The sequence below is a fragment of the Ursus maritimus genome, unplaced genomic scaffold (genome assembly GCF_017311325.1).
Source record: "Ursus maritimus isolate PB19 unplaced genomic scaffold, ASM1731132v1 scaffold_17, whole genome shotgun sequence".
In the NCBI taxonomy this organism is placed as follows: domain Eukaryota; kingdom Metazoa; phylum Chordata; class Mammalia; order Carnivora; family Ursidae; genus Ursus; species Ursus maritimus.
This window is the reverse complement of record NW_024424119.1, coordinates 53,190,213-53,211,316: the sequence shown is the minus strand read 5'-3', so window position 1 is coordinate 53,211,316 and position 21,104 is coordinate 53,190,213. Positions and strand designations below refer to the sequence as shown.

Below are 21,104 nucleotides of genomic sequence, written 5' to 3'. Positions count from 1 at the left end.
TAGGAAACCAAGGCCTGAAGAGGTACCCAGTCTATGAAAGAAGACATAGCAGTGCGCAGGGTTCAAATCTAGCCTCTTGACTCTCAGTCTTGAGCTTTTTTTCTGAGCGAGATTTTTGGAATCCTTGGTGATGTTTGCAAATTCTTTAGTGTTAAGAGGGCCTCACAAGGAGAATTTTAACTGGTTCTACTTTTTGTAAGAAATTTTTATTATATTTCATTTTTTTCCTGTGCTGCTAATCTAATCAGTCTTCATGGCCTTGGCTGGAACAGAGTTCTAATGAGGACTCAGTTGTGCTGTGGTGCAGAAGGGCCCCTAACTGGGCAGCTTTCCATCCATGAGAGTTAAGGGATAGAAAGAAAGCCCAGAGGACCTGGGGGAAGGATACCTGCCAAGAAGCCCAGAACGGGGCTTTGGGGCCAAGCAGCAATCTGCAGGGCCTTGGGCAAATGTACTGTGGGCTTTCCTGGGTGAGCTGGGCAGTTACTTCTCAGACCACCGGTACCCTCATGTGACATTGAGCAATTGCTTCTTCCTAGAATTGAGAATTTAATAAGTTCAACATACATACATACATACATCTCTGGGCTCTGCCTGACACACGATATAGATACTCAATGAGTGGTAGTTATTTGGGCCTTTAATTTCGATTTAACAAGGATTTTTCTATATTCGACTTTATTTGGGCCTTCCAACTATCCAACCAAACTCTACCTCCGCAGATGGATATTTTAAATCATTTTATCCCGGTAGAGACTGAGGATCAGAAGGCGAGCGCTTGGACTCGAGGTGGCCGCCAACTGGAGCCGACTCCCCTGAAAGCACCCAACTTCTCAGCGGGCTCTGCAACCCGTTGGCCCTACAACTCGTCACCTGCCTCCGTCGCAGCCTCCCGTCCTCGCCTCTGCGTCTGGCCGCTCAGCGCCATCTTTGAGCCTGGCACGGTGCCGTACTTCCGCACTTCCCTCCCCCACCCAGGGGTAGCCGCGCGTGCCCAAGCGTGCCCCTACTGGGATGAAGTATCCAAAACTGGCCAGGCTTGTCTCATACTGGCCCCAAATAATAATTTATTTCGTCCTCTCAGATCTGGAGGAAGCGGTCTGACCAATTAAAAAATGGTGGGGATAGCCTCACCTCCCCTGTCTTCCGCTTTGGAGGCGCAGGGGCGAAGGTCGCCTCGGAGTGCACAGGCGCGACAGGGCGGAGCTATCTCCATGGCAACCCGCGTGCAGCCCAGGCAGCTCTGCCGGGCGGGAAGTGCGGGAGCTGAAGCGCTGGCGACAGGCGGGGCTGCGAGCGCCGAGGGGCCCGGGCGGCCCGGGCCGCTGCAGGACGAGACCCTGGGCGTGGCGTCTGTGCCCTCGCAGTGGAGGGGCGTCCAGGGCATCCGCCGGGAGACGGTGAGGGCGCGGGCCCGGCTCGGGGCGACGCCGGCAGGAGGGCGAGGGTCCGCGCGCGGTCTCCGGGCCAGGTTCTGGCGTGCCACCGGGTTATTTTTGTATCGTCACCCACAGAGGCTAGCCCTTGCGGTATTCTCGTGCGTTTCCTCAGACTCTGAACAACCACAGAAGGGTCTTTTCCTTAAGCCTTCTGAAGACTCCGTGTTTTGAAGGATTTTGTGTGAAGCGCCGTTTTTAGGCATTTCAAACTAACTTCTCTTTAAAAAGACCAGATTGCATGTCGAGGTCGAGAGACGCCAGTTTTCTGGCAGCGTAATCCAAAGCACACAAGGCGAGGTGTTTTGAGGAAGTGAGGGGCAGGGCTCCTGGGCGCCAGGCCTCCTCGGGCGTCTTTGTGCAGACTTGGAGGGCCTGCTGTGTGCCAAGAGCTCTTCCCTCCTGGAGCCGACGTGGGGCCGTTCGCAGGGCACAGCCAATAGGCAACTTATGTAATAAGTAAATTCCGCTGGGTGTTCTTTAGTTGGTGAGTAGTGCCATGGAGGAAAGCAAAAGAAGGGTGAGGGATTGGAGGGACTGGGTTGGAGAGTGAGGGGGTGAGGGGTCCTCATTGAGAAGGTGACATTTGAGAAGTGAGAGAGTTAGCCAAGTGGATACCTGCCATAGAGCGGCCAGGCAGGGCAGACTGCAAGTGCAAAGGCCCTGGGGTTGGAGCAGTTCTTGCTTGTTTGAGGAGGCAGCCGGTTCGAAGAGGAATGAGAGAAGGGGAAATGGTCCCAGTTGAAGTCAGAGTGGGGAAGCAGAGGCAGGTCAGGTAGGGTCTTGCAGATCATTGTAAGGATGTTGGTTTTTCCTCGGTGAAAATGGGGGGCATTATAGCGTGCTGCACATTTCCCAGAAGAGAAAACTTAGCTTGCCATAGGAGTGGCCAAACCTGCAGAGCTTAGGTCCTCACCAACACCAATGAACTTCCCGTGAAGTCTTAGTCTTGAAAACCCGTTTCTTGCCTCAGGCCAACAGTCTGCATGCAGGTCTCAAGCCAGGATTTGAGGTGGCTTCAAAGCACTCCCCACTTAACCGTGCTGCCTAGAAATGGTTCTAGTGCAAAGCCAAGTGGATATTTTAGTTAAATCTCTCCATCCTTATCACAGGTAAACGTATAATTCACATTTACTGTCCTTTAAGAACACTTGAAATAGCTCTTGTTTGCCAAACACCCAGATTCTAGAAGACTTTAGGTTGGAAACCACCATTCAGTCTAACTTTTTTTTCTTCTTAGAGAGAATGAAATGGAGGCAGGTTCATTGGACTATAGTTTTAACCTGTAGGATTCTACAAACGGATTTGAACACTTGAAGTGTAAGAGCTTTCATCTGTGAGGATGATTTCCTTAGACTAGCACCCGTCTTGTGGAAGGAGATTTTTGATTAAGTTGTAAGAATGTTGGAGGGGTCGGAAGAAGGAAGTAAATTGCTTTTTCCAAATTAACTTTTTTCTCTTTATAGAAGTTAATGTATCCAAAATGTAGAAAAAACCTGGATATGCAAAAAAAAAAAAAAAAAAAAAAAAAAAAAGAAAAGAAAGAAAAAGAAAAAGAAAAATCACCCAGTTTCCCAGCCACTTGGTTTGTACCTGTCACAACTGTGTTGTCTGTTTTGCCCCATTTTTAAAAAAATAAAAATGGAATCACACTGTGCACAACATCTTGTAGACCCAGGTTTTTCATTTAATACATCCACAACAAATTTCTACGTTTAAAATTTTTTTTAATAATTTTTATTTAACCAGTCTCTTTTGATGGTTAGGCAGTTTCCAATTTTTCTTTTATCAGTAAACCCCATGGTGAGTGTTTTAGCTAATTTTTATTTATTTACTTTAAAAATTTTTAAGCTAATTTTTATTTTTATTTTTTAAATATTTTATTTATTTATTTGACAGAGATAGAGACAGTCAGCGAGAGAGGGAACACAAGCAGGGGGAGTGGGAGAGGAAGAAGCAGGCTCCCAACAGAGGAGCCTGATGTGGGGCTCGATCCCATAACGCCGGGATCACGCCCTGAGCCTAAGGCAGACGCTTAACCGCTGTGCCACCCAGGCGCCCCTAAGCTAATTTTTAAATACAATTCCTTAATTTTTAAAAAGTTTGTTTGGAAAAGTTGAACATTGGTCTCTGCTTGGCCCATGTAGTGGTGCGGTATTCGAATGTACTTCCACGTTCCAGTGATGAATTCTTTTTTCTTTAAAAAAAATTTTTTTTAAAGATTTATTTATTCTAGAGAGAGAGGGTGGGAAGGAGAGAGAATCTCCAGCAGACTCCCCACTGAGTGTGGGGCCTGACCCCATGCCCCTGAGATCATGACCTGAGTGGAAACCAAGAGTCAGACACTGAACCGACTAAGCCACCCAAGCACCCCTTTTGAAAAATTTTTTAAAAGATTTTATTTAATTTAATTTATTTATTTTTTAAAGATTTTATTTATTTATTTGACAGAGAGAGAGACAGCCAGCGAGAGAGGGAACACAAGCAGGGGGAGTGGGAGAGGAAGAAGCAGGCTCCCAGCGGAGGAGCCCGATGTGGGGCTCGATTCCATAACGCCGGGATCATGCCCTGAGCTGAAGGCAGACGCTTAACCGCTGTGCCACTCAGGCACCCCAAGATTTTATTTTTTAAGTAATCTCTACACCCAACGTGGGGCTCGAACTCACGAGCCAGGTGCCCCTTTTCTGTTTGAATATTAATGGCCTTTGGCCTGACTTGACTTTTCTTGTCATATTCCAGTCTGTTCACAGAGAGATAGTGTACTGGACTTTGGTTTGAGACCGGGGTGCACATGCTCTTTAGGGCTTTGGGCCGATCACATGATCTCTTTTTCTGCAAAGTGGGTCCTTGTGAGAATACTTCCTGAGGGGTTAAATGAGACTGTGGGTAAGAAAGCGGTTTGAAAGCCTGGGGCTGCTCAGGTGGGTGGGACGGGAGTGTCAGGCGCCTGTCCAGGTGCCTGAGATGAAGGGTACGTAATTATCCCTCCTTGCTCATCCGCTGTTTCTCAAACTTGGCTGACACTGGACTGTCCTGGAGACTCTTGAAAAATATGGATGTCTGGGTACTACCTTCAGCGATTCCGCTTAATTGGTATGTGGCATGAGATGGGAATCGGTTTTATTAAAGCTTCCTAGGTCATTCTAATGGGTAGCAAGATTCGAGACCCCCAATTGAATGTATCTCACTTTCCAACAGCATAATCTTTCTGGAACCCAGTTCTGATCCTAGAAAAATGTGCTGTGTGTTTTTTTCCCTCTTTTAAAAACTGGTGGTGGGGCGCCGGGCTGGCTCAGCCGACAGAGCGTGTGACTCTTGATCTCAGGCTGTGAGTTCGAGCTCCATGTTGGGCGTAGAGATTACGTAAATAAATAAAGTTGTGGTGAGAGACGTATAATAGGAATTTTCTGTTTTCAGGTGTACAGTTGAGTGGTGTCGAGTACATTGACAAGGTGCGAAACAATCACCACGCTCTAGTTCCAGAACTTTTTCATCCCTGGGATGCATTTTGGACATTCAGATCTGTCTTCTTGGACTGTGAGCTCCCAGAGGGCAGGGGAGTGAGTCCTGTGTATTTCTGCACCACCCAAAGGCCCCCAGGAAATACTGGATTGAATAATTTTCCTGTGTGCGGTCAGCCCACACGGGGTACCTCTCTCCTCTCCCACTTGCAATTCAATTAGCTGCCTCCCCGCGGGGCTCTTCCTCCTTCCCTGACCGGCCGCCACTTCAGCGCCTTGGTGGCTTCTGTAGTGTATGTCACCCCCTGCTGGAGGGTGTTTGTCTTTGACCTGGGGTCTGGCCTCTTACAGATTTTCAAGAATTCGATCTGTGGTTCTCTACCTTTGAGTTTGCTAGACAGCGTCGATGCTGGATTTTTTTTTTCCCCCAAGAGCATGAGAAGAGATTAAGAGGCTAAGATGACACCAAGATAGTCTGCAGTAACTGTAGCTCAGAGGTGGTCTAGCACCTCGGCGGCTCCCGGCTTCCACGGAGACGTCTGCTCTTGCCCTCCGCAGGAGGCTGGCCCCGGGCTCCACGTCATCCTTCGAACAGCTGTTTGTTGCCCTGATAGACTCAAGAGGCAAGTCCACCTGAACCGGAGGTTGTGCCTTGATGTCGCTCCCGGGCTCAGTTCCTCCATGCTCTCGGAGGCCTCACAGGTGTCCACACTGCATCACGAAACCCGCTCGGCACCCTAAACATGCCCGCCGCACCTTGTCTGCTCGTCAGCGGCAAATTGGGCCTCACACCTGGGTCAGATCGAGGTGGGGCTCGCACTCGTGCGTGGGCTTTGCAGCATGTGCACGGGGGCCACTGACCTGGGCCGGGTCCTCTCTGCTGCCGTCACACCCGCCTTCTCAGGTGTGCAGGACCCGATGGGGAAGGAGGTGGAAGAAGGGAGGCCTTGGGGGTGACAGCAGCCTGGGGAAAGGGAGACTCTGGGGAGGACGAGTGGAAGTGGGCCTGCTGGAAGTGGTGAGGCGACAATGACAAGCCACTCCCACCACACGTGCCCAACAGCATCCCTCAGGTGGGCTTGACAACATTCTTTAGCCTCTGGGGATGAGCCATGTGCTACCCGACCCCAGGTGAAGCCCCAGCCCCCGCAGTAGCAGAGATAGTCAGAAAGGGGGGGAATGTGAGCACGGTCTATATTTGGGGGGGCTGGGTAAAAGGTGATGGACCTTGGGCTGTGGCCCTGGGAAGCATACAGACGGGTGAGGCCCACACGTGGGGTCTGAGTGACAGCCCCTCCCCCCCATCCCCCAGCACCCCCCGGGGGCTTGTTAGCACAGCACACTCAGCCCCGCTCCGGGTGGTGGCAGCTTGTGTTCTAGCAAGCTTCCAGGTGATTCTGGGGCCCACCGATTGAGAATGCAGGTCCAGAATGGTCTTTGAGGTCCATTTCCACCCTGGAGTCAGATGTGCTGGCTCAGGCTGGTTGGGAGGCTGAAGGAGAAGCTGTGTGCTTCTAGTATTTGCTGGTGGTGGTTACTACCCAGGGCAGTCATGGGGGCTCGGCCTCTCACTGCACATCAGCCCAGACCTTCAAACACACATTCTTTCTACGGTGATGTATTTCCTCAATTAGAGGACACCCCCCCACCCCCAACCTTTTTAACAAATCTTAAAATTCGGTATGTCTCACAAATGATCTGTGTATTTAATATAGTTTCCCCCTGAAGAGCTACTTTTAAATAATTGGAATGTTTAATAATCGATACATCCTAGAGTCAAGGAGATCTAGAATGTATATATTTTGTCTCTTTTTTTTTTCCCTTGAGAGGGAGGGGGAGGGGCAGAGGGAGAGAGAATCTTAAGCGGCCTCCATGCCCGGCACGGAGCTAGGTGGGGGGCTTGATTTCACGACCCTGAGATCATGACCTGAGCTGAAATCAAGAGTCAGATGCTTAACCGACCGAGCCACCCAGGCGCCCCATATCGATCTATCTCTATACCCACTGTGGGGCTTGAACTCATGACCCCAAGATCGAGTCGCATGCTCTACTGACTGAGCCAGCCATGTGCCCCTAGAGTGTATATTTTTAATAAGAAAGTGACTATTCTACTCATGACTTTGAAGTTGGCCTGCCCCATATTGATATCCCCTGCATGGATTTCTCTAGCTGGCCAGTTTCTGAATGACTGAGTCACACATCGGCACAGTTACACCGGCACTGATCAGTCTTTGACCCTGAAGGCAGGGCAGAGCCCAGTATTCTGTCAGTACACCCCTCGGGGCCTGGGGTGGGGGCCGGTCACTGGACCCAGTGGGGCCATTTCCTCTGTCATGGTGAGTGTTCCTGAAATTGAACAGCCAGTCCTAGATGCCAGCCAGAGACCCCTTATTTCAGAAGTGAGGCCTCGAGGGGTGGCGGTCTAGGGGTCAGGGAGCCCTCCTAGGGGTCAGTGTGATAGCAAGTGACAGAAACTGGCCCAAACCAGGCGCTTCTCTTTAGGATGCAGGGGTCTCCTGGGCCTCTGCATGGAGGTGCAGCTGGTCCCGAGGAATCCAGGAGGCTTTGGGGGCTCTCCACCTCTCAGCTGTGCTGTTGCCATGCGTCCCCTGAGGCCTGTCTGCTTGTCTCCTGGTCGCACTGTGGCTGAGTGTGGGGGCCCAGAGTTACCAAGTTTCAGTTCCAGGCCTGTGCTGTCTAACTTGTGAAATCTTTGTCTCCGTTGTGAGTTGCCCAGAGAGAGCACGATTGGCCCAGCCTAGGTTAATGTCCACTTCCCATCCAGTCAGAAGCTGCAGTCCTGGTGTTGGGGCACGTTTTATGGCTTGGGTAGGAGTCCTGACATTCTGGGTATCTGCAGGCTCTCGGGGCAGGTCAGCTGAGCTCCCATCCTGGGCTCTGCTCCCTGAGTCTCATTGCCTTCCTCTCTGCTGGGGTTTGCCGGGGCCTCACACTCCAGAGCCTAGAGCTTGGTGATTTTGGTTTGAGAGTTGTTGTTTCCCTAGTCCACACCTCCCAGTGTGATTAAAGTCTGGCCCCAGCCCCTGTTTCCCCTGCAGCATCTCTGCCTCTGAGGTGTGGGAGGCAGGCTGCAGCCCTGCATCCCTAATACTTTCCTTCCCGGCCCTGCCGAGGCCTAGGAAGCAAGGATCCCACTCGGCCCTGACTTCTTCCCTGACATCTCAGATGGGAGCCTCAGCCCAGCCACACGCTGCCTGGCACGGAAGGCATCCACTTATATATGGGGTGGCCTTGATCGAGCCCTTCTCTTCTGGAGGTTTGGGGCTCCATCCTCAGACAATCAGGGTCAGACCAGCTACTCGGATCTTGGACTATGGGAACCTACTTCGGTGTCCCAGAGGGAAAAGAGAGTAATGGTAGTTTCCTGCTGGTTCACAGGGGGAAAATTGCGGGTACAGTATCATTGGTTTTCAGGTTTTTTTCTCTCCCTAATTTTCCCTAGTGTTTTGACATTTGTTATTTGCTTGAATAAGCAAGCAGCAGAGAAATATTAATAGAGATAGCTGGAAAGGTGACAGCTCGCTGTCTGTTGTGGACATTTTTATCTGACCGTAAGACACTGGGGTAACATTCTTTTAGAAACGTTTTTCTGAGTTCATCTGCTGTGATCAGTGGCCAGGACGTTGGACTGTGTGGGTGAGAACACCATGACTGAGACACAGTTTGCTGTCACGGGCCAGGCTACCTGGATTCAAGCTCCCCTGCGATCACCTCCGTGCTGTGTGACCTTGGGTGAGTTACTTCTCTGTGCCTCAGCGCCACCAGCAGTAATGCAAAGATAGGGTTTTCTTCATAGGGTGGTTGTAAGCAGGAGTAAGAAACGGGAAGAGCTTTGGGAACAGTGCCTGAGTGAGCACTTAGTGACTGGCACTCTTACCATCGTGTGGCTTTCTGGAACTTTGATTTTCACCCAGTCTCTTGGAATTGGCTCGGCCTGTGTACTTTCTGGCCCCCGTGCCCATCCAGGAATTCCTCAGTGCGCGCACTCCACTGGCACCGGGGCTCCTCCAGTGCTGTGGCTTCGGGTCGCGTCTCTGTTGGATGCTCTCCAGAGCCTCGTGCCGTGTGACTGCTCTCGGGAATCCTTGACGCGTCCGTGCGGGCGGCGGGAGGCATCTCAGTCTAGAGGAGGCCCGGTGGAACCGCTTCTGTGTTCTCTTCTCCCAGAATCTGCCGTCGCGTTCGCTGGTGGTCACCTGCTCTCCGCTCCTCACTCCTCCCTGAGCAGCCAGAGAGGCATGGCCCTGCTTTCGGCCACCCCGGGGCTCACACCTAGAGGGAGAGTCCCACTCGTCCTGGCTCTCAGACGCCTCCCTTGCCCTTGCTCGCGTGCCGCCCTCCTCACCCACTGCGGCGGGGCGCGCCGCGGCGCGCCGCCTGCTGTCCAGTCCCTGAGCGTGGGACCTTTTCTACGGGCAGGTTTTGTTCTTGCCTCCCTGCTGCCCCCCCATGCCTGTCCAGGCCCCTCTCCTGCAGCTCTCTGCTTGTCCTTCACACCTCAGCTCCAGTGCCATTTCTCCTGGGCCCCCCCAGCTGTTCCGTTCTCTCCCACGCCTCTGCAGCACTGTGCTAGTTGAAGGGTTCCCTTGTCTGTGTACCCCCGCCCCCGTGGAAGCTCTTTAGGCACAGGAATCTCACACACTTTGTTTTCTGCTGTATCCATAGCACCCAAACCGTAACGTGTGTGGCATAACGGAGGTCTAGATAAATAACATGCAGCATATGTAATATGTTCTCTATGGCACATCGCACATACGGTGTCTATATAGCATATGCAGAGTGAGGTATATGGCGTGTGTGTGTGTGTGTGTGTGTGTGTGTGTGTGTGTATGGCGTAAATGAGCTTGTGCCCTGTACCAAACACCTTGCAAAGTGCTGCGGATACAAAGAGAGATCAGACAGGATCTGAAGCTGGAGGAACTCACAGCTTAATGGGAGAATTTTGTGGAATGTGCAGGGGAACGTGGGGACACGTATTTCATGTTCTAGCAAGAGCTGCCCTGTGTGGGGCCAGCTCCCTTCCTTCAGGCTTACTAGTGCTGGCCTGCTGCCCAGCGCTGTCCCCTAAGCCTGAGCCGGGGCGGGGGCACGGGGTCTCGGCCTCGTCATTGCCCCATGCGTTCAGGTGCCTGGCGAGGGGCCGCGTGAGCAGAGCCTCTTGTAAGACGACGATGTGCGATAGAGGGTCCCTAACTTGGTAAATGATGGGTCATGTCCATGTTAAGAAAGAGGCTGATCTGTTGTCTGTCCCTGTGCCCAGCTAAACAGGGGACAAGGGATTGGAGGCAAATGGCCAGGTGGAGAAAAGGGGCAGCTGGGGAGAAGCCTGCCTTCTACCAACTAGCTCATCACAGACACACTCGCTTCCTTTGATCACGGGGGCACCTTGGAAGGTGCCTGCCAAGAGAGAGATGCCGTGGGGCATTCTGCTGGTGGCCAGCTTTGAGGTGCTTCCATGTACTGGCTTAGGTGACCACTGCTGGCTCTCCTATGACATGATTCTTACTATTGTCAGTATCTTCAAGACGGCACTCCTAAAAAAAAAAAAAAAAAAGATATTCCCGCATCCCCTCCAAATAGTGTCATAATGTCACCAACAGTCCTGGGTCAGGCCCTTATTGGGTCACGTTGACTACCCCTGAACCTCTCACTGTGACCCAGGGTACATAGGAAGGTTGAGGGGTCATCCCCACCCATGGCACAGAGATCGGGCTCGTCCTTTGGAAGATGGGCCAGTTACAAGGGAAGGCGACAGACTGGGACAGACAGGGTGACCGGAGGCCCGGAGGCCTGAGGGGAAGCGGCAGCAGGGGAGGGGAGTGCGCGGGCAGGTGAGGCTGGGTGGTGACCGCTGGGCTGTGATCTTCTGCAGAGAAGTTGCCAGACAGCGAGCATTGCCACCGCCGAGAAGGCTGCCCAGACGCGGAAGCACGTGGACGCCGAGGTGCAGACGGAGGCCCCTGTGCCAGTCAGCGTGCCGCCCACGTCCCCGCACGACGACCCCCGGCTCGCAGCCTTTCTTCGGAGGGTGGAGGCCATGGTTATTCGAGAGCTGAACAAGAACTGGCAGAGCCACGCTTTTGACGGCTTCGAGGTGAACTGGACCGAGCAGCAGCCGACGGTAGGGAATGGGCTGGTGAGGCCTGGGACGCCCCCGAACTCTGCCACAGCTCGAGCCCCATTTCCAGTCCTTCTTTATGCCGCCCAGATACTGATAATAGCGCTAATAATAACAGCGTTCACAGAGCTCTAACATTCTGCCGGGTGTATAGTTTTATGAGAGTAAGTCGTCAGGGGCGCCTGGGGGGCTCAGTGGGTTAAGTCTCTGCCTTCAGCTCAGGTCATGCTCTCGGGGTCCTGGGATCGAGCCCCACATCGGGCTCCCTGCTCGGTGAGGAGCCTGCTTCTGCCCCTCCCCCCGCCCCTCCCCCCGCTCATGCTCTCTCTCTTACACTCTAACTCAAATAAATGAATAAAATCTTAAAAAAAAAAAAAAAAAAGAAAAGAGTAAGTCATCAGGCCTCCCCTGGTGTCAGAAAGTAGGTGTGTAGTTACCTCCATTTACAGCTGGGAGGTACTGGGAGGTACAGGCGGGAGACTCCGAGCCGAAGTGACTTCTCCAGGATCACACAGAGCTAGTCAGCAGTAGAGGCGAAGTTTGAACCCGGGGAGTCGGACTCTGGACCGAATTCTCTGCTCAGCTGTGTCCCCCCAGGCCGCACGCGGTGAGGGCTCTCTGTGCCATCTCATTCGGCGTGACTGTGTGAGGCAGTACTAGGATGATCGCCATTTTATACAGGAGGCCCAGAGAGGCTAAGTGACTTGTCCGAGGTCACACAGCTGTCACGGGCCAAGCTGGGATGTGAGCCCTTGTCTGGTTTCGCTACCGTGCTCCGGTGACTTCAGTGTTTCCCAGGCTCAGTTCAGAGCTGTCACGCTGTATACTCAATTGTCCAGCTGCACAGACAGCCCAACCTTTGAGATGAGGGAGCCTCTGAGCGAGTGGGGGGCTCTTGGCTTTGGCTCCATGCTGGGCCTCAGCCTCCCCTGTGGACAGACTGCTTGCTCAGTGCTGCATGCCCTCGACCGACTGACTGACCGCAGAGCCTTAGAGTTCTGGCCAAACTTTTTTGTATACAATGCTTTCTTCCCCGGGAAACCGAGGTGAGTAACTGTGTATTCAGAGGTCATAAGCCCTGCTCTAGCCCCTCCCCTCCTCCTCTGCCCTCTTCCACCAAGTCATTGGAAGGCACGGGAGAGTCGGTTTGTTCGAGAGAAATTCTCAAAATCGCTCCGAAGAGCAGGTGCCGAGGCCGCGCCCGGGCGCGCAGGCCCTGAATCTCCGTGCGGCCCCGCACCAGAGGGGCTCGGCGGCCGGGAAGAGCTCAGCGTGTTCTCTTGCCCTGGCCGATGTGCACCCCCCCCCCATTTTACAGTTGCATTTCGAGAGGTTAAGCTTTTGTTCTTTATCAGTAGTGCTTCCCCCCATTTCTATGGATTAATTTGGTCCAAGTGTGTATTACTCTCTCCCCCTTTACAAAATATCTGTTTTCTGACTACAGAAACATATGCTCATTCTAACAAACCTGGGCGTTGCAGAAACAGAGCACATGCCATGTAGACAGCGGCTGGGGACAGCCGCTCCCAGGCCTTTAGCTCCTCCCTGGGCTACACTAACACAGCACTGTAACTAGTGTTGTCCTTAAGCACAGTTGTTTTCTTTTAAGGATTTTACTTATTATTTATTTGACAGAGCTCAGGTAGGGGGAGCAGCAGGCAGAGGGAGAGGGAGAAGCAGACTCCCCGCTGAGCAGGGAGCCTGACGCTGGGCTCGATCCCAGGACCCTGCGATCATCACCTGAGCCGAAGGCAGACACTTAACCGACTGAGCCCCCCTCCCCCCCGAGAACATTTTAAACAAAAAATGGAAAGCACTCTGCATATTATTAATCACTTTTCTCACGTGCCAGAGCTTTCCATGTCAGTTCCTATCAAGGTGCCCCAGGCTATGTCCCACTGCACGGACATGCCATCCTCTATCTGAGTCCCCTGTGGGACTCAGGTCTCCCCCGGAAACGTGCGGACAGGCGGGAGATCGGGCGGCACCCTCCGAGCGCAGTGCGCCGGCCGCGTGTCTTCGCGGTTCCCGGAATGCCCGGCAGAGGAGAACTTCCCGAGTTTGCTCTTATATTAACAATGTCAGCGAATCTCTCTCTCTCACTTCTTCTTTTGCATCAGTTTTTTGTTGATTTCCTCATAATGGAATTATTATTTTGGCTGATGTGGTGTTTTTCTGTCTCTCCTGCTGTCAAGGTATTGGCCTTGACATTTCATCGCTGTCCTTGGCACGGCTGTTGCGGCTCCGGAAAGGCTGGGATGCCACGCTCAGAGAGAAACCCTGCTTTCAGATTTCCAAAAACAGTGTGACAACCTGGGGAACACTTAGAAATCAGAGATAAGAGACGCGGGCTCCCACCGGAACTTCTGATCTCCTGGCTCTGTTGTTCCCTTCCTCTTGCTTCGCACACGTGTGTGGACAGCTGTGTGTCACTGTGACCGGTCTTGGGTCTTTTCTGGTCGGGAGCAAAGCCCGTTCTGTGTTGTCAGGGGGCTACAGAGCCTTCACGCTTGTCCTTTGAAAACACCACCGAATGTTCCATCTGTACACCGTGTTTTTCTGTGCCCGGTGTATCAAGGTGTGTTCCCCACGCAGGGCCGTTCGCCCTTGCGCTGTTCTGCGCCCGCCGCAGTGACGGTGTGGAGCGGCCCGTCATCCCCGGCGTCGCCCACTGTGCAGCCTCGTCTCCTACTGGGTGTTGCAGTTTTAAGTAGTGTTATGACGAATAACATATACGGCTTATTTCTCATGTAAACTTAGGTTGAATGGGACATAAAAACACAAACTGCCACTTCAGGCCCGTGGCTTTTCAAAGTGAAAATACTTGTGGAACCAGAACCCAGATCAGGAAACCGAATGTGGTGAGACCCCAGAGGTCTTCTTGAGTTCCCTCCACCTCCTACCTCACCGCGCAGCTTTTCTTTTTTTTTTTTTTTTAGTTTTATTTATTTTTAAGTAATCTCTACACCCAGTGTGGGGCTCGAACTTACGAGCCTGAAATCAAGGGTTGTGTGCTCTGCTGTCTGGGCCAGCCAGGCGCCCCTATACGGCTTGGTTTTAAATAACAGATTGATTGGAATATCGGTCACATCCCATATAATTCACCCGTTAAAAGTGTACAGTTCAGGGGCGCCTGGGTGGCTCAGATGGGTAAACCTCAGAGGCCTTCGGCTCAGGTCATGATCTTGGGGTCCTGGGATCGAGCTTCACATCGGGCTCCCCGCTCAGTGGGGAGTCTGCTTCTCCCTCTGCCCCTCCCCCTCACTCGTGTACTCTCTCTCAAATATAAATAAAAAAATCTTAAAAAAAAAGCATAGGGGCGCCTGGGTGGCTCAGTTGGTTAAGCAGCTGCCTTCAGCTCAGCCATGATCCCGGGGTCCTGGGATGGAGCCCTGCTTCGGGCTCCCTGCTCAGCGGGGAGCCTGCTTCTCCCTCTGTCTCTGCTGCTCCCCCTGCTGTGCTCTCTCACTCGCTCTGTCGATAGATAGATAAAATCCTAAAAACTTACTGAACTGTACACTTTATTTTTCACGTTCCTAGAGTTGTGTGACACTGGCACGATTTCAGAACATTTTCATTACCCCCAAAGAAACCCCATACCCACTAGCAGTCACTCCTCATTTCCCCCCAAATCCCTGGCCGCTACTCCTCTTTCTGTCTCTATACGTTGTCTGTTGTGGACATTTCAGAGATGGAATCCTATACGAAGCGGTCTCAGTGACGGGCTTCTTGCACGTCAGAATGTCCGTGCGGCTGACGGTGGCGTGTGCCAGCACCTCTCTCCTTGCTGTGGCTCCGCAGTCCTTCCTGCACTGGAGGGATGTACCCCATCGATCAGTTGGTGGGCATCTTGGCTGCCGAGAATAATGCTGTGAACATCTGTGTACAAGTTTCTGGATAACGTGTGTTTTCAGATCTCTGGGTGTGGAGCTAGGAGCGGACTTGCTGGGTCATACGGTGCCTCTCTGTTTAACCTTTTGAAGAATCACCAGATTGTTTCCCCACGGCGGCCGTGCCATTCTGCATTCTTGCCAACGGCCTGTGAGGGTTCCCAGTGTACAGCTCTTTACACATTTTAGGTTCTTTTCATTGGATAGTTTCTTTCTATGGGGTCAGGAGGTCAAGGGGTATGCAGCTTTTCTCAGGAGTTTTGATCTGTGCTGCAAATCCTGTCCCGGAAACCGCGGTCTGATCGCTCGTGGTGGCCCCCACGGCCAGCCTTCTCAGTTGCTGTGCCGGCCTCCTGTGGGCTGAGAAAGAAGATTCTAGACCTTTACATGTAAAGCCCTGTGACTGAGTACAGTCACATTGTGCAGCCATCGCTACCATCCCGTTCCAGAAGCCAAAGCTATTTTTTTTTAGAGGGGGCGGAGGGGCAGAGGGAGAGGGAGAATCTTAAGCAGCCTCCACTGAGTGCAGAGCCTGACACGAGGCTCGATCTCACGACCCTGAGATCACGACCTGAGCCAAAACTAATAGTTGGGCACTTAACTGACTGTGCCATCCAGGGGTCCCAGAAGCCGAAGCTTTTGAAAGGCGTGTAGAACAGGGTCTAACTCCGATCCCGAACCTGGCATCCGTCTTGGTTTGGAAGAGCCTATCTGCTGGGTGTTTGGAAGTGTCCTCTGAGGAGTGGTGTTTGGATGAAGCCTCCAGATTTCCCTCCAGGACTGGGCAGTGGACCTGGTTGGCTCGGGAGGTCCAAGCCTACGTGTAGTTTTTTTTAGGTGGCTATAAGACCACCTGTTGGGTGGCTCTGGGCTTAGGGTCGTGATGGTCTGTCTCTTGCAGGTGACCTGTCTGCACACCCTGGGCTACCCCCCAGCCCAAGGGCAGGGTCTGCATGTGACCAGTGTCTCCTGGAACACCACCGGGTCTGTGGTGGCCTGTGCCTATGGCCGGTGAGTGGCAGCCAGGGTGGCTGCGGGGCACTGGGAAGCCCTCGGACCCTGATCTAAGCCTCTTTTTCCCTGTCTGTGTGGTGAAGGGTTGGCCTGGAGCTTGGCCATTCTGGGAGTCTTTTTATTCTCAAGGCTGCCTGGGCACCAGGTTGTCTGGAAAGAGCAGAGGAGGGAGGGGCTTAGAGCCCAGAGTCCCGGTGCCCACCTGTCAGCACAGGGCAGTAAGCCTGGGCCGGCCGCCTCTGCTCCACGAGCTGTCTCCTGATGGGCCACGGTTCCCCCACCCTGCCATTACGTGGACCCATCCTTGGTTCCCGGGAACCCTTTTCTAGAGGTCATGCCCTTTAGTGTCCCAGAGATGCCTCTGCCACTTCAGTACCCAGTACAGTCTGGCTGACGTGCGATCCGGAGGCTAATCGGTTTGGGGTTGGTTGGGGGAGTGGTGGGTCGGGTGATACGAACAAGGCGGGGAAGAGGCCCCCGGCCTCGAGGCAGAGCCAGCCCAGGCTCGTCCCTGTGCAGGTTGGACGACGGGGACTGGAGCACGCTGAAGTCCTTCGTGTGTGCCTGGAACCTGGACAGGCGAGGCCTGAACCCCCAGCAGCCGTCGGCAGTGGTGGAAGTGCCCAGCGCCGTCATGTGCCTGGCCTTCCACCCCACGCAGCCGTCCCACGTCGCAGGTGAGCCTTCAGCCCGCCTCGCTTCTGCTTCCCACCCTGCAGAGGGCGGCTGGAGGTGGGCCTTCAGCCCCCCGCAGGGCTAGGGCAGGTCTGCGTGGGGGAGGAGAGACCATGGGCGGCCCTGATCCCTGGGCTCAGGTGAGGATGCCCGGTATGGAGCTTGGAGGAGGAGGACGACAGGAGAAGGTGGGTCATTGCTGAGTCTTGTCGGGATGTGGGCCATGGAAGGGCACGGCCTGGTCAGGACCGGAGGCCGGGCAACGTGGGCACCCTTGGGGAGCTGTTAGCAGTGATAGGAGCCCCACGTGTGGGGAAAGGGGCTTGTGCTGGAGCGAGTGGCAGGGTGCCGGGCCGGGGAGGTCAGCCTGGCGGTGGGCGAAGCTTCCAGGGGTGTGGCGGGGGGGGTGTGCAGCGGGCCAGGACTTTTCCTCCTCGAGGTGGTTTTGGGGAAGTGGCTCCACGTCCTGGCTCTGTTGGGTGTGAAGAGCTGGGACTTGGCCAGGAGGCTGGGGTGCTGGCTGTGAGTCCGCTTGGTCCCGCAGGCGGGCTGTACAGTGGCGAGGTGTTGGTGTGGGACGTGAGCAATCCCGAGGACCCGCTGCTCTGGCGAACGGGCCTGACAGACGACACGCACACCGACCCCGTGTACCAGGTCAGAGCGTGGGCTGCTGGCTGGGTTGGGAAACCATCCCCTTCTCCCTGAGCTGGGCGGGGCTGGCACGGGCCTGCTCCCTGAGGCCAAGCAGGAGATCGGGTGCCCACTCGGCACAGCCATGGCAGGAGGTCACCGGGGAGCTGGCAGTCGGACAGCTGCCTTCAGCGTTTTCAGAGCTCCCAGGGCATGAGTCACCTCCTGCCCCCGGCAGGAGCCACCCCCAGGGCCCTGGGCCATGCCCAGCGGCCCCCCTGCCCCCCAAGCTGCCAGCAGAGGCTCCCAGCTGTCCCGGGCTCAGGGAAGGAGCTCAGAACCGTCGGGACTGCCCCCTGGTGTGTGAGGTGGCTCCAGGCCTCCCCCAGAATTCTCCCTCTTGTTTTTCTAGAAGGGGTGGGTGGGGAGGGAGGGTGACCGTTGGGCTTGCTGGAAGGTGGGGGCAGGCTGGGGAGCAAGCAGCGCTTTCCCAACCTCGGCGCTGCACCCCGTCACCCCAGGTGGTTTGGCTGCCCGAGCCCCGGCACAGCCACCGCTTCCAGGTGCTGAGCGTGGCCACGGACGGGAAGGTGCTGCTGTGGCAGGGGGTCGGGGCGGGCCAGCTGCAGCTCACGGACGGCTTCGCCCTGGTCGTGCAGCAGCTCCCGAGGAATGCCAAGCTGAAGAAGGTACGTGGGGTCCCAGCTGCCCCCCTGGACCCCGTAGGAGCTCCGTGAGGAGCCCCGGGTGGGAGGGGGAAGGCGGCACCGGCACCCGCGCTACCAGCGGAGGACCTGCCGCCTGACCTCCTTGGGCCACAGCGCCTGCTTGAGTGACCGGGCTCCTTTGGGACACTGTGTGACCAGATCCCTTGGCTCTGCCCGCCGTTCATTTCTCCACAGCCTCCCCGGGGAGAGACCGAGGTGGGTGCCACGGCGGTGGCCTTCTCTAGCTTTGACCCCAGGCTTTTTGTTCTGGGCACGGAAGGCGGCTTCCCACTCAAGTGTTCCCTGGCAGCGGAAGAGGCCGCCCTCACCCGGATGCCTAGCTCTGTGCCCCTGCGGGCCCCGGCACAGCTGACCTTCTCTCCGCATGGCGGGCCCATCTACTCCGTGAGCTGTTCCCCCTTCCACAGGTAGAGAAGGCCCCAGCGCACCTGGCACGGGGGGCGAGGGGGTCCCATAGAACTGCGGGACTGGGCCCAGCTCTTCCCCACAGGAGCCCTTGTGTCCAGAGTGCTGGTGGTCGGCCCCTCGCTCCCTGGTTTTGGGGTTCAGGGAGGCCCAGTGGACCAGGCCACCCAGCACTCCTCCCCTGCGTCCTGTCTAGGAATCTCTTCCTGAGCGCGGGGACCGACGGCCACATCCACCTGTACTCCATGTTGCAGGCCCAGCCCCTGGCCTCCCTGCAGCTGTCCCACAAGTACCTGTTCGCTGTGCGCTGGTCCCCAGTGCGCCCGTTGGTGTTTGCGGCTGCTTCCGGGGAAGGTAGGAAAGAGGACGCCAGACTCAGATCCGCTTAAGCCACGTGGGCCCGGCACGTATCTGGAATTCTGAGCTGGGGAAAGAACACGCGGGGGGGAGGACTTTCCTCGTGCGGGAGGGATTGCTGTCGCAGGCTGTAGCTTTATTTTCTGCCGTAGCCTGTTGAGTTTCTCTGCCCCGGTGTGCAGGGGACTTGGGGGCGAGAGCCGCTGCTCCTCTTCCACAAATCTCTCCCCCTGCAGGTGACGTGCAGCTGTTTGATCTCCAGAAAAGCTCCCAGAAACCCACAGTTTCAATCAAGCAAACCCAGGATGAAAGTCCGGTCTACTGTCTGGAATTTAATCGCCAGCAGACTCAGCTCCTGGCCGCCGGCGACGCCGAGGGCACGGTAAAGGTGTGGCAGCTGAGCACCGAGTTCACGGAACAAGGGCCCCGGGAGACCGAGGACTTGGAGCAGCTGGCCGCCGAGGTGGCCACCTGAGGACCATGAGGCGACAGCAGGGCCCTGTGGGTGGGGGCGGACTGTCCCCAAATCCGGGGGCAGGTGGGGTGAGGCCACACCTGTGCTGAGCTGTGGCTCTCTCGCGGAAGCTGAATGAAGACAACACAAGCATCTGGGGGAGACTCGTTTATTTGTCTGTTACGTGAAAACAAAATGGGGGGAGAACAAGGAGGGAACGAGCCAGCTGCTTAGATTTCTCGCGTCGGAATGCGGGCAGCTGGCTTCACAACAAGAATCCAGGTCCCCACAGCAACGGGGCGAGTGCCACTGGACTGGAAGCGGCTTCGTGAAGCACTGTTTCTACTAAGTCATATCCCCAAGCGAAGCAGACGTGAGCTTACAGTGGAAAGTGACACTGGAATACTCGAGGAGCACAGAGAGGAGGTGACATGCAGCAAGGCGACGGCGGGGCAGGCAGCGTGGGCCAGGCGAGGCTGGGAGTGGGATCAGTTCACGAAGAGCGAGCGGGTGAACTCCACGTAGTCGAAGGCGGTGGGGAGCTCGCGGCCCTTGCCGTCCACGTAGGGCTTCATGTGGGAGACGCAGTAGTCGGCTTGTTCCCGAGTCAGGTTCTGGAGGGAAGAGGCCGCCCGTCAGCCCAGCCCCGCTGCCCCTGGGGGTGAGGGGTGGGGGTGGGGAGCTGGAACCCCCAGAGCCGGGCGGAGTGGCAGTGGTGAACAGGGAGGAGAGGTCTGGGCCCCACGGGGAGCTCCAGACCGCTCCAGACGGAGGTCTGTTCACTTAGACTCCGTTCCGCCCCTGGGGCAGCCTTGAGCTTTACTTTTCAAAGGAACCCTCCAGCCCCATCCCCAGGGCAAAGCAGAGGCCCGACCTGGTACAGCTCCTCCTTGGTAACGTAGGGCTTTCCCTCGGAGCTCAGGGCCCGGAAGGCGCTCTCGATCTCCTCGCTGGATTTGACATTCTCCGTCTCGCGGCTGATCATGAAGGCCATGTATTCTTGCAGGGAGACGTGGCCATCCCTGGAAAGGGCAAGTGCGGTGAGTGAGCAGGATGCGGGAGGAGCCAGACCCCGAGCCGCCTCCACGGCCCTCCCTCCAGCTCACCTGTTTGGATCCACGGTGTCTAGGATGGCCTCGAACTCGGGGTCGGGCTCCCCTTCCTCCACCATGGGCAGGTCATAACCCAGGGAGCGCAGGCAGGACTTGAACTCCTGGTGGTTCAGCCGGCCGGACTTGTCCTTGTCGAAGTGTCTGCCGCACAGACGGAGGGCTGCTCAGCACAGCCCGGGGCTGAGCCCACCGCCCCCGCCCCCACCCCAGGAAGACTGAACTCACTTAAACATCATGCTGAATTCCTTGAGGGCCTCCTCGGTCACTCCAGTTGTGTTTCTGAAAGAACGGGATGGAGTTAGCAGGTGGCGCCTCTGTTCCAGGCCAGGAAAGGGAGTGCGGGGCCCTGGGGGCCGGGCTCAGGTGGTGGCCACGCGGGGGGCAGGTACCTGGCCTGGATCTGCTGCTCCAGGTTGTGCTGCATGCGCATGCCCAGCTGGTCGAGCTGGTCCCACTGCTGGGCCAGGCCCACGGTGCTGTGCTCCGTGTACTTGTTGTCCAGGATCAGGGCCTCCTCCATGGCCGCCCCCAGGTCCTCGATCTTCTTGAGCTGACTTCTCATGGCTCGAATCTCCTGGTGCTTGCGCTGCAGGGCAGGGGGGGGGCGGGGGAGCGAGGGTGTAGGGCACGGGGGCTCTTGCCTCGGTCACCGGGCCCGAGAGCCCATGGAAGGGTTCTCCCGGCCCGCAGCCTCCAGGGCTGCGTGGGATGGCGTGAGGGGAAATCCAGCAGCCTCCGTCCGGGGAGGGACCAGCCAGGGGCAGGCTGCCAGGAAAACTCTATACTAAGAACCAAAGGCTCCT

General features: G+C 55.6%; 2 protein-coding genes across 9 annotated transcripts in view; one reads left to right on the top strand and one right to left on the bottom strand.

Moving 5' to 3' along the window:
- Nucleotides 1-1,195: 1,195 nt before the first annotated feature.
- DYNC2I2 (dynein 2 intermediate chain 2) lies at nt 1,196-19,342 on the top strand. Of its 4 annotated transcripts, none has more exons than XM_040631998.1 (9): nt 1,196-1,400; nt 10,791-11,039; nt 15,828-15,937; nt 16,460-16,617; nt 17,160-17,269; nt 17,767-17,934; nt 18,148-18,380; nt 18,633-18,732; nt 18,972-19,342. In XM_040631998.1, the coding sequence occupies exons 1-9, from the start codon at nt 1,215-1,217 to the stop codon at nt 19,119-19,121; spliced, it is 1,464 nt and encodes a 487-aa protein (XP_040487932.1). In that variant the 5' UTR covers nt 1,196-1,214; the 3' UTR covers nt 19,122-19,342. The 4 variants fall into 4 exon arrangements, with proteins under 4 accessions (XP_040487932.1, XP_040487931.1, XP_040487933.1 ...); XM_040631997.1 differs by having other exon boundaries at nt 18,575-18,732; XM_040632001.1 differs by lacking the exon at nt 1,196-1,400 and adding an exon at nt 8,530-8,650 and having other exon boundaries at nt 18,575-18,732.
- A 2-nt stretch (nt 19,343-19,344) lies between these two features.
- Nucleotides 19,345-21,104, bottom strand: part of SPTAN1 (spectrin alpha, non-erythrocytic 1) — a 59,294-nt gene continuing 57,534 nt past the window's right edge. For all 5 annotated transcript variants that reach the window (XM_040631992.1, XM_040631994.1, XM_040631993.1 and 2 more), the window contains 5 exons: nt 20,691-20,887; nt 20,527-20,580; nt 20,296-20,442; nt 20,064-20,211; nt 19,345-19,803 (listed from right to left, as the gene is read on the bottom strand). In XM_040631992.1, coding sequence (XP_040487926.1) covers nt 19,678-19,803; nt 20,064-20,211; nt 20,296-20,442; nt 20,527-20,580; nt 20,691-20,887 — 672 coding nt within the window. In that variant the 3' untranslated portion in view covers nt 19,345-19,677. The remainder of the gene's footprint in view (nt 19,804-20,063; nt 20,212-20,295; nt 20,443-20,526; nt 20,581-20,690; nt 20,888-21,104) is intronic.